Raw genomic sequence first — 12,500 nt, 5'->3', positions numbered from 1 at the left:
GATGCTGCGGTTATAAATATGTGAGTGCTGCGGTGGGAGGGAGGGCGTGTTTGCGTATATGCGTGCACACTCTCTCTCTCTCTCTCTCTCTCTCTCTCTCTAGCGCTCTACAGTAGCAATAGACACACGGATCAAACGACCATCATGAAAAATACATCAAAGACATGTTAGGAAAGTCCTACTGCCCGTGTGACAGAAAAGCGTGTGTAGGTACCTGATCTGTGTCAGTGGGTACTACCCGCACAAGAATATAATATCCTGTTCCAAAATACCTTTAAAGATTGTCAAAAGAATTGAATAATAATATTGTGCGCCGTACGTGGGACCAAAATATCTATGCTTCCCTCGATGCGAAATATAATTTCGAATGACACTTCTGGCCAAGCTTTGCATAATTGTGGAACGTGTAATGTTAATAGGTGATAATATAATACATATGCATGATGTGTATAATTGAACAACACACGGTTCCCAGGATGTGTGCCCATGCACCACCACCACATCATCGTAACGTTTCCCAGGATGTGTGCCCATGTGCACCACCACCACCTCATCGTAACGGTTCCCAGGATGTGTGCCCATCATCCCATGCACCACCACCACATCATCGTAACGGTTCCCAGGATGTGTGCCCATGCACCACCACCACCTCATCCTGACTTCAATCCTCATACATTATGCATGCACAGTCCAAAGCATGAGTTAAGTTGGTCCCTTTTCTTTTCTGCTGCCGTCATCAGTTCGGCAAGACTTTAATATGTCCGCCCCATAAATAGCCGTCATAAAAAGATGTACTCTCGCCCCGCCATAAACAACCCAATTGGAGAAAAAATCTAAATTAAAACCTTCCTCAGCGAATCTGTGGGTACATTCATTTACTTAAGTACTGTACTTATAAGTACACTTTTGAGGTATTTGTACATTACTTGAGTATTTCCAATTTCCAATACTTTTACTTCTACTCCACGACATCTCGGAGCCCACATTTTTGCTTTTACCCCACTACAATTATTTGAAAACTTTAGTTACTTTGGAGATTTACATTTTAAAATATACATTAACCACTTCAGCCCTATATACATTTCAGGTATTTGAAAATAGCTTGTAGGTCGGCTATATTTATTTTCATTTTGAACTTACGTGAAATCATGGGACATTCTGCAAAATGAGTACTTTGATTACCGGACTTTTACTTACTAACAATGTTTCTACATTGCATGATTGATATCTTTACTATTTTATATCCTTTACTATCTTTCGATAGTAAAACATATTTCTGACCACTCTTGGAGATGCTCCAGTCCATCGTGCCTTCACAGAGATTCTGATCCATCCACAAAATACTTTGTCTCTACTGAAATCCTGTCTCCTCTCCTCCCATCCTTCAAAAAACGTCAAATGAGGCACTTAGTTTTATGTGACAGTTAATGGTTGGAATGAGACCATGCATGATGTTGATCGGATTTGGATGCATTTGGTTTACTGCGGCAGGATACTGCGTTTTAAACCCTCCAGACCAGTGGTTTTAAACCCTCCAGACCAGTGGTTTTAAACCCTCCAGACCAGTGGTTTTAAACCCTCCAGACCAGTGGTTTTAAACCATCCAGACCAGTGGTTTTAAACCCTCCAGACCAGTGGTTTTAAACCCTCCAGACCAGTGGTTTTAAACCCTCCAGACCAGTGGTTTTAAACCCTCCAGACCAGTGGTTTTAAACCCTCCAGACCAGTGGTTTTAAACCCTCCAGACCAGTGGTATTAAACCCTCCAGACCAGTGGTTTTAAACCCTCCAGACCAGTGGTTTTAAACCCTCCAGACCAGTGGTTTTAAACCCTCCAGACCAGTGGTATTAAACCCTCCAGACCAGTGGTTTTAAACCCTCCAGACCAGTGGTTTTAAACCCTCCAGACCAGTGGTTTTAAACCCTCCAGACCAGTGGTTTTAAACCATCCAGACCAGTGGTTTTAAACCCTCCAGACCAGTGGTTTTAAACCCTCCAGACCAGTGGTTTTAAACCCTTTTCATTTCAAGGTCCATTATTTATTCAGCATTTGAGCCACGGACGGACCAGCATTTAGAGATTTAGCCTCTCAGACCCGCCAAAACCAATGAATATATGTCCACATTACGGTATACCATTAGGAGAGACAACAGGCAAACATTGATCAAAATAACAATTCTTCTACATTCTCTAATTGTGAAGACTTGTAAATAATTTAACTCTTGAGCGTGTACCAAAATGGAAAAAAATGGAGTGTAAAATGCATGGAACCAAAACCATTTTACACTCTCAAGAGCTAAAGAGCTATAAGGATCCATTTGGTTACCAACTCTCCATTTAGCTGGGGACCACCTGGAACCCCCTCAAGGACCACTGGTTGAAAACTACTGCTCTAGACAGTAAAACGGACCTCAGTTGGTTCTGTACTTGGACCACTACCCCCCCCCCCCCCCCTTACTTAAAATGTAAGGTTTTAAGTAGTTAAGAGCATTTTATCCCTGAGGACACAGGGATTTTTTTTTTTACAGTACTCATGCATTTGACTGTACAGTACGGTCATGCATGTAGGTGACAAGGTAAGTGCCTACACCTGTGAATGCACAGTATAGATAAGTACCTACACCTGTGCCAATTAACATTCATGTCTGATAATAAAGTGAACAGGAGTGACTATACTGATTTGTCTGTTTTGAACGTCACGGGTCATACTGTAACTTCGCCTCGCGTAGCCAGCATGCCTTTGCAATGCATATTGGCCCCAGGCAGATTAAATCTGGCCCTTCTCAATTGTCGGAGGACTTCACGGCCAAAGTGGTGACGAGCCACCCAGATTAGTCTGGAACCAGGCTACAACCAACCAGGGCCCCCGTATGCAAATATGGGGGCGGGACATTGCGGAAAAATATCTAATGCGGAGAGGGGCGAGACTATAATATCCACGCAGTGATATTATAATCGCTACGCCAGGCTAACTGTAACTAGGGTCAAGACATCAGAAGGACAAATGGGTGCCCATTAAATGCCCCTAAAGCAGTGGTTCTCAAAGTGTGTGTGTGTGTGGGGGGGGGGGGGGGGGGGGGCATGGAGGGACCCTCAGGGTTCCTTGAGGGGGTTCCAAATGGACCGTTATACAGGTTTTCTTTTTACTACCCACACTGGTCCATTTGGTTCCATTTGTACATTTGTCATTGAAAATAAATAATTTTGAGAACCACAGCCCTAAAGGACCCACTATAGCCATAACATACACCCATGTGGGTGTATGCCTTTTTTTTTTTTTACTACTTTAAATGAATAGTAAAGTATAGGGCTCCATTTCCATCACCGCTAAATCCCTTATCCCTAAACTTCTTTGCTTTTTTTTTTATTTATTTTTTACTATTTTGAAAAACATTTTTGAATATTTCAACTAGCCAATCTACATTGGCACGTTGTGAGATTGCAGACTGGCCATTTTAACTATTCAAAAATGTTTTGCAAAATAGTAAAAAAAAAAAAAAAAGCAAAGAAGTTTAGGGATAAGGGATTTAGCGGTGACGGAAATGGAGCCCTATACTTTACTATTCATTCGGTTACTGCTCTTTGGCTTGTTCTGCAACAACAACCCCTAAAGGTGGTTGCACACTGGATGTGTTTTTCGGAAAACCGATTGAGAAACGGCGCTAAAAATCAGAAAATCGCGCCTTATCGGACCTTAACCCCCCTAACCCCCCTCGAGTGCCCCCCATGCACCCCATCTCAGAGCTCTCTGGGGATGATAGTGAAGGGGCGGATGGGGCAGGAGGCCTCCAGCTCCAGGGCCGTGAGGAAGCAGTCGGGCGCCTGGGGGCATCCCCGAGACTGCAGCGCCTCCCCGAGCCCGCTCCACGCCTCGTGGGAGGTGCTGTGGGCCTGCACCGCGTCCCGCAGAACCTTCTCTCCGAGGTGGATCCGGCCCGTCTGCACCAGCAGCTGACCCTGCATGGATGGAGAGATGGAACGGAGGGATGGATGGATGAGAGATGGATGGACGAAAAGGGGGGGGGGGGGGAGTGAAGGATGCAGGGCGGGAATTCCACGGAGGCCATGTTGTAGACCAAGGGGTTCTCAACCCGTGGGTCGCCAAATTATTTGGGGGGGGGGAGGGGGTCCCCAAATTATAAAAAAAAATGCATAAACATGCATAAACTTTCCTTAATGATTAGATCTGGTTTCAGTATTCATTCATGATATATATACTTTTATTAAGGTTATTTTTGCAGTCAGTTTGTATTGGGGGTGGGGAAGGGGGGCAGGGCGGGGGTTGTGAGACATGGCCAAAGCATTTCTTGGGATCCCCAGCCAAAAACGTTTTTGGCTGGGGACCCCCGGAAATGCTTTGGCCATGTCTTGGTGCACGGTCCGCAGTGTCCCAGTCCAGTCAGTGTACCATTTGATATAACTGTTTTCTCCTTCAAAAAGCTGTATTTATTTATTTTGCAGATACTATACTTTTACTGCGTATAAATTGACTACAAGTGGCCATGTCCCAATTCCTAAAATGATGATTCCAGGCCTGGTAAGTACCATAGATATAGGTAAGTACCACAGTGAGATGGATGGAATAGAGGGGCGAACGAACAGCGGGGTGATAGATTGAGATGTTAATGGAGGAGAGATGAGATGTGATAATGAGTCCCGAACCAAACAACAGTAGAAAAGCAATGGTTTAGGCCAGGTGATTTCACTGACTATTAGTTATGTCCTCTCTGGTTGAAGGATAGTGACCCGCAGGCGTCATGTTAACCTGACTCCGCCAGATGGGGGCGGTATTGAGTTCACAAGTTCACAATACAGCCTCCGTCTGGGATTGCGCAGAGAGAGATTGACGTTGAAACCGTCCCGTGCGTCCCGGGTCGAACCAATCAGCGGCAGCTGCGGGTAGGATCTGGGCGAGACCGGGTGTGACACCATTGAAAAGCGCCTGTTGTAATTGTATTTCCTAGCGCCTTAAAGATGGAGTGCCGTGATTCTCCCCCCCCCCTAAAACATGATCATCAGGTGCTATGATTATACTAGGAGAAAGATTTTCATAAAACTGAAAGTGTAAAAATGATGTTTTTATGTGGCTACACCCACCAGATCAAGTATGCCTGGTTTGCCTGGTGGGTGGTGATGGGTGGTGATCCACCTGAACTGAAGCAGCACCCACAGCTGTTTTTGTATGATAAAGGGGGAGGGGGGATGGGATGATATTGTGATATCACTATATTACTGTCATTTCGATTGGGCTTTTTGACCTGGGCCTCGATTGGGCCTTGTAACAAAGTGGTCCTCTGTTACTTATATTTTGCACATTTATGCTTATTTTGCACACATTGTACCAGAGTTTAAATTAATTATTTATATTAGCACAGCATTTGCACACAACGGAAAAGCAGCCATGAATTTAAGTGGTCTATTGAAAGTATTAACATATTATGAGTTTGTGCATTGGAAGCTACTAATGATAATGGGATGTGTGATTTATTTTTGCAATAGTGTGCATAATTGATATTTACTTAACTGTGTAGTTGATATAGATTTATAGTGTTACATGTTGTGACACTGCCACAACATGTAACACTGAGCTTTGCTCTAGAATACAGTTTGTGCAGTGTAAAGATTTACTGTCGCAGGTAAAGGACCTTTATTTCTTTATTTTATTTAATATAACTCAAGACATATAACTTTATGGTTCTGGAATGTTATAATGTGACATGTGCGTTATGTGGGGTTTAGAATGTGTTGCCTGTTTTAGGTTACCTGCTGGGAGAGTCCATAGGACATGTGCCATGCTGGGAGAGTCCATAGGACATGTGCCATGCTGGGAGAGTCCATAGGACATGTGCCATGCTGGGAGAGTCCATAGGACATGTGCCATGAGGTTACCTGCTGGGAGAGTCCATAGGACATGTGCCATGCTGGGAGAGTCCATAGGACATGTGCCATGCTGGGAGAGTCCATAGGACATGTGCCATGAGGTTACCTGCTGGGAGAGTCCATAGGACATGTGCCATGAGGTTACCTGCTGGGAGAGTCCATAGGACATGTGCCATGAGGTTACCTGCTGGGAGAGTCCATAGGACATGTGCCATGAGGTTACCTGCTGGGAGAGTCCATAGGACATGTGCCATGCTGGGAGAGTCCATAGGACATGTGCCATGAGGTTACCTGCTGGGAGAGTCCATAGGACATGTGCCATGCTGGGAGAGTCCATAGGACATGTGCCATGAGGTTACCTGCTGGGAGAGTCCATAGGACATGTGCCATGCCATTTTTCATGCCTGTAACCTTCTGTTGGGAATAAATCACGGTGTGGTTGCATTTTACCTCCTGGGAAACCACGCTTATTGGGCAACCCTACAGGCCTTTTGAGAAACCAAAAATACACAGGGAAGACATACAGTATTTCAATATTCTAACCACACCTGGGGGGGGGTCTATTAGAGTAATGTTAACTCCATAGACACATAGAAAAAAAAATCACGGCAGTAATGCCCGATGTCCTCAGCGACTTTCATTAGCTTTGAATTATTTTATAATGTCATGTGTACTTGTATTTTGATATAGGCTATTGGACAAATATATTCACATTGTTAATAGAGACTTAGAGCTTGGGATAGTGACAGGTGTGACTGTGATGTGATTATTAGTGATGATGTGCACCTGCACATGGTCACCACTCCTTCAAAAGAGACTTGACTCCTACAACCATAGACATATAAGGTGCGTGTCACAATTGAAGGCACAATTTTCCCGAGATTCCTTGCAAATTATTTGCCTTCAATGAGCAGCTTCCGTGTGGGTAACATAAGTCCCAGAAAAGACGCGCTGTGATTGGCCAGTAGTCACTTGAGTGACAGCAAGAGACATGGAGGAGTCGCATGAGTGACGTCACTTGGGCAGCGGCGCAGGGTTCAGCAAATGCCTTCAGCACTTCTAAATAAGAAAGCTGCGGAGAACTGTTGCTTTGTGTTCACTCTTTAATGTTTTCTGTTAGTAATCTAATCCCCCTGGCTCTGATGTTGTATTGTTGTATTAATAACTTTGTTGTTTGTGTTTGTGTTTTGTTTGTTTGTCTTGTTTTGTATTGTAATGTATTGTCTTGACTGTTATAAAGATTTGTTAAAAAAAAGCCTTCAGCACTGCACTTCCGCTTGACTTCCTGCCTTCATTGGGATACACGTCGCTCCAATGAACTGCAGCGGCCAATGAGGCATCTACAGGACTTAAAGCCCCAAAAAATCCCAAGACTGAAAATGTTTTTTGATCTGCACTGATCTCATTAAATGACCCCTATGAAATCCTCAGGACTGAAATCCGTCCCCAGGACTGAGAACTTTAAGCCCTGCATCTATTTTTTATAATATCTATGCCTACAACTCCTCACACTGATGAAGGCTGGATAGCCGAAACGTTTGTCCTGTTGTAGAGAAATAAACCTGTTGAGTTTTGATTCTTGGTGTGCGCGACCTCTCTATTCTACTATGGAAGCAAGCGAAGACATGACGTGCACATCCGACACAATCGTTTTTTTTTAAGTGTTAAACCTAATGCTACCAGACGTTCACTTTTATCATTTGCGGGGGTTGTTTACTTTCCTGTTGGCACTGCAGTTACTATACGACGTCATGTAGATGCATCAATATGATTGGTTGGAGTTGGCACGTCCCTTGAAAAAAGGGACGGCTTTCTTCAGCGATTGGGCTACAAAGACCATCCCAGATGGAAGTACGTTTTGTGTAACAAAATGTGAAGCTCTTCCAATGTGTTTAGTGTCATGTTGTGTTCTGGATGAAAACCTCTATGCTGCACACAGCCCTCCATTTCACACCTATTAATTCACTTTGACCCTTATGGCTACATTTGGACCACTAACAGGAATCACAAATAAATCAACACTCTAGAGTCAAAAATCATATCGTCGAGTGAGTCATTAGTATCACTGGCATTAATCTGCGGTTATAGCCCTCGAAAACCCATCCCTAATATGTTTTTCATACGTAATGTCTAACATGGCGGTGAAATGGCAGATGGTGGCTTTTTACCAAAAGCCCAAATCTTGGATTATAATCTCTCATAATGTTCGACAAAAAATGGAGCATTTGGCTCCTGAGACTAAACCAAAATCCCCATATTGAGAGGCAATTAACCGTCCTCTAACCCAGGGGTTCTCAACCTGTGGGTTGGGACCCCCAGGGGGACCCTGAGAGCTTAAAGCTGCTATAAGCAATATTATGTCAACATTTTAATGACCTGACAGCCAGCAGTGAGTAAAATGCTCCCCAACAAATGTAGTCTCTAGTGACACATCTAGGGGCCACAATCTGCATTCAAAGATGTTCCTAGAAGCTATGTCATTGGTCGAAAAGATCCCGGTCGAAATGACTAAGCAATCAGGAAGTAGACAGGCCAATCGTCTACCAATGGCAAAGCTTCTAGGAAAATCTTTGAATGCAGATTGTGGCCCCTAGATGTGTCACAGACACATTGGGAGCGTTTTACCCATTGCTGAATTCTGAATAACAAAAAAAAGGTGATTAAGATTTTGACATAATATTGCTTATAGCGGCGACTGTGGCTCAAAAGGTAGAGCAGGTCGTCCAATGATCCATGGGTCGGCGGTTCGAATCCCGGCTCCTCCTGGCTACATGTCGAAGTGTCCTTGGGCAAGACACTGAACCCCAAATTGCTCCCGATGTGCTGGTTGGTACCTTGCATGGCTTCCGCCGCAATCGGTGTATGAATGTGTGTGTGAATGGGTGAATGTAATGCACAATCTATGTAAAGCGCCTTGGATAAAGGCGCTATATAAATGCACCATTTACCATTTATAGCAGCTTTAATTAGTAAAACACATCCTTGGCTGTATTGACTTAATACATCTAAAATTAAACGGTAATACTGTAATAATAATAAGACCATTACTACGTCAAACGTAACCAAAAATTATACTATAAAAATGGTCAAACATGCAAGTTTGTCTATTTTCATAATGGGTGAGGGGGTCCACCAGGGTGGGTGGGGGGTCCACCAGGGTGGGGGTCCACCAGGGTGGGGGTCCACCATGGTGGGGGGTCCACCATGGTGGGGGGTCCACGTCCACCAGTTCAAATATGATTATTTTGGGGGTCACAGCCTGAAAGGTTTGGAAACCCTTGCTCTAACCAACTGTGATAATCTCACACACACGCACGTGTGTGTGTGTGTGTGTGTGTGTGTGTGTGTGTGTGTGTGTGTGTGTGTGTGTGTGTGTGTGTGTGTGTGTGTGTGTGTGTGTGTGTGCGTATCGCCGTATAGACACACATTCACACAGAATTGCCATCTTGTTGCATCACTAACATCTATTCACTACAGTCAACATGGCTCAGTCTTATAATATTGTATTTGCGTACACAGCACACTCACAAACTCACACAAACATCAATCATTATTAGTAATGGATTGTATGTGATTTATGAAATCAATGAACATGGTATTGGTACATCCATGGTACAGATATAGTATGAATATTAGGGTTGTCCTGATCGGATCGGGTGATCGTAAATCGGCTCCGATCACATGATTTTCAAAAGATCGGAATCGGGGAGAAAAGATCTGATTTTTAATTGTCTAATGTAAATCTCAAAGAAAGATGTATAAGCAATGGGATTTTGTCAAAACTGTTGTGTTTATGCTAGTTGTTTTCCTTCTGGTCCCAGTCAGAGATCATCAAACAAAGACTAGTCACACTCGTGAAAGACACCTGTGATGAAAACAAAGGAAATGCAACCCGCTATGCATGATGGCATAGGTGTCTGTAGTACTCTCTCTGAATGAGAGAGATACTCTTTAAGAGTTTTAACTTGACTTCAGTTCTATAAAGAACTGTAGAACTGTATTCACTCCAATTAACCAATACATCATTATTTTGCGAAGATTCCATGCAATACACAATGACAGTCATTCTATTAAAAGTCACATTTTGCCTTTCAATAATTGAAAAGCAACACAACAGACTACACTTAGCTTAGAGTGACATACATTAGGATATTTGCTATTGTGATATGGTATTAAGTGTTATATAAAAATCACACCCGTGTGAACTGAGTAGTGCAAACCCCCCCCCCCCCACCCCCACCCCCCCACCCCACCCCCCTCTTTCTCTCTCTCGCTCTCTCTCTCGCTCTCTCTCTCTCTCTCTCTCTCTCGCTCTCACTCTCTCGCTCTCTCTCTCTCATTAGCAGGCAACAGTGCATCTCTCTGTCTCTGTTTCTGCCACAACAGCGCCCCTACTGGTACTCATGAGTCACACATATTAACACGAGTCACATAGGTAGGTGAACACAGACATTGCTGTTCCTTGGAGTGGTTGCACCACTCAAAAATATAAAGATTGGATAGGGAAAGATCGGTATCGATATGTCTCAAAATCAAATGATCGGAATCAGATCGGGAGCAAAAAAAAACGTGATCGGGACATCCCTAATGAATATGGCTCCAGGCTAATTATAATCTATATTATATCTATATTCTATTCTACTCTAATCATACACAGTGGAGTGAGTCTACACGGTAGAATTCCCAGTGTTAATCTGTGCATTTTGTCATTTGACCGTTCTCGGAGTTAAATGAACACTGAGGGAGTTGACAGTGTAGCGTTTAGTTTCCTGAAACGGTTATATGCTGCTGGCTATAGTGAAAGCTTCATTTGCACTATAGCGTGCAAATGACTGACTGGCTACTGCCCAGGGCTGCCCCAGCAGGCCTGGTGTGTATGCACGCAACCACAATCTCTGCACTCCCAGTCCCTATTGCATGTGTGTGCGTGTGTGTGTGCGTGTGTGCGTGCGTGCGTGCGTGCGTGCGTGCGTGCGTGCGTGCGTGCGTGCGTGCGTGCGTGCGTGCGTGCGTGCGTGCATGCGTGCGTGCATGCATGCATGCGTGCGTGTGTGCGTGCGTGTGAAAGTGTGTGTAGTAAGTTGTTGACTCGCCATCTCTGGAAGATGAGGTGTTGTGCGTTTGAGAGCAAAACTGGCTATCGCAAATCTGACCAGTGGTGTGGACTCAACAGTCACATGCACGCATGCACACCACACGCATGCATGCATTAATGTTATATGCCATACAATGTTACCGTTTGCTGTCAATCCAAAGCTATACCTTTCAGTTTTAAAAAATGCGACCGCACAACCTCTACTAAACTAACCTAGTGACTAGGTTGGAGTAGACTAGATCTCCTAGTCTACACCCCAACAACCAGACATTACAGGCCCATGCATCTCCAAGCTACCATTTGTCTCAAAGATTTTACAAAGATTTGTCTTCAACCATGTTGAACCATGTCTTCAACCAGTTTTTCATGTGTTTATGAGGTCACAGTACTTCATTAGACCCCTTGGTGTGGTTGTTATGTGCAATTCCCTTTGTATTTAGGGTTTCCTTTGACATTCAAACGTGCCAATGAAAAAAACAGTGATATAGTGACATCACAATATCATCCCCTCTCCTAACCCCTCCCCCTTTATCATACAACAACAGCTGCAGGTTCAGTTAAGGTGGATCACCACCCACCACCACCCACCAGGCAAAACATGCACACTTAATGAACTGGTGGGCGTGTCCACATAAAAACATAATTTTAACAAGTGCTGTACACTTTTTGGAAAAAAATCTTCCTCCTTATATAATAATAATAATTACAACTGCACTCTGTCGAGTGCCTACTTGCGTGTTGCACACTAGTAGGCCATATGGCCTACTAGTGCTCAAGCAGAGCGCACAAGTACTGTTGTGCCAGGAGGACTTCAACTATTTCCTGGGAGCATGACACCAAAGTCTGCTATATTGAGTCTATATTCGAACTCGGGAAATTCTCTTCTACATTTCTCACAGCGGTAATTTCCATTCTTAAGGTCAACAATCTTGTCCTTGCAGTCCTCATGGGGACATTCCTGGTATATGCACCTTTCCTTACGAATGTCCATGATTGTTGCCACGCTCCTAGAATAACCCACCCCATCTGCTTTGATTGTCACTATGGGCTGATCAGAGTCACACTGCACTGTTTGAACATCCTGTATGTTATTGTAGGCCATCTTCCTATTAGATTCTATTATATTTAAGTATCTTCTTTGGGTTTATCTGTTAGACTGAAAGAAAATATTCCTTATTTGACAACTGAATTGAACTTGAACTTGAATGAACCTTGAACCTTTTGAACCTTGTAAATTATCGTAATTCACTTTAAACGATTTAAAAACATTAACTGGTTACGTAATTAATATAACAACCAATTAAGGTCGTTTTATGCATATGCCGTGGCTGCGTATGATGTAATGAAGATATGTACCAATTCCAGGGTATAACTGGCTCTCAATGGTGATGTAATAAAGATATGTTTCAGTGTCTGGTGGATTAAAGGAAATGCACACATGTATATGTATATGTAATTTGTAAGTTGATTAGCAGTATACTGTGGTTACTTGGGTCGTTTGATGCGTATGTCCCGTAGCAGCATAT

The 12,500-nt window shown here is 43.6% G+C and overlaps 2 protein-coding genes across 2 annotated transcripts in view; one reads left to right on the top strand and one right to left on the bottom strand.

Annotated features, from left to right (window-relative positions):
• Positions 1-12,500, top strand: part of LOC306930557 (homeobox protein Nkx-2.5-like) — a gene marked incomplete at its 5' end in the record, with an annotated part of 401,119 nt that overhangs the window by 254,686 nt on the left and 133,933 nt on the right. The gene's annotated exons all lie outside the window — the stretch shown is intronic.
• Positions 3,738-12,500, bottom strand: part of ttc7a (tetratricopeptide repeat domain 7A) — a gene marked incomplete at both ends in the record, with an annotated part of 116,443 nt that continues 107,680 nt past the window's right edge. Inside the window, 1 exon segment of the mRNA XM_079511563.1 lies at positions 3,738-3,956. Within this exon segment, the coding sequence (XP_079367689.1) occupies positions 3,738-3,956 (219 nt within the window).

Source organism: Electrona antarctica (assembly GCF_951216825.1).
Source record: "Electrona antarctica genome assembly, chromosome: 10".
Lineage (NCBI taxonomy): Eukaryota > Metazoa > Chordata > Actinopteri > Myctophiformes > Myctophidae > Electrona > Electrona antarctica.
This window is presented reverse-complemented; position numbering and strand designations above follow the sequence as displayed.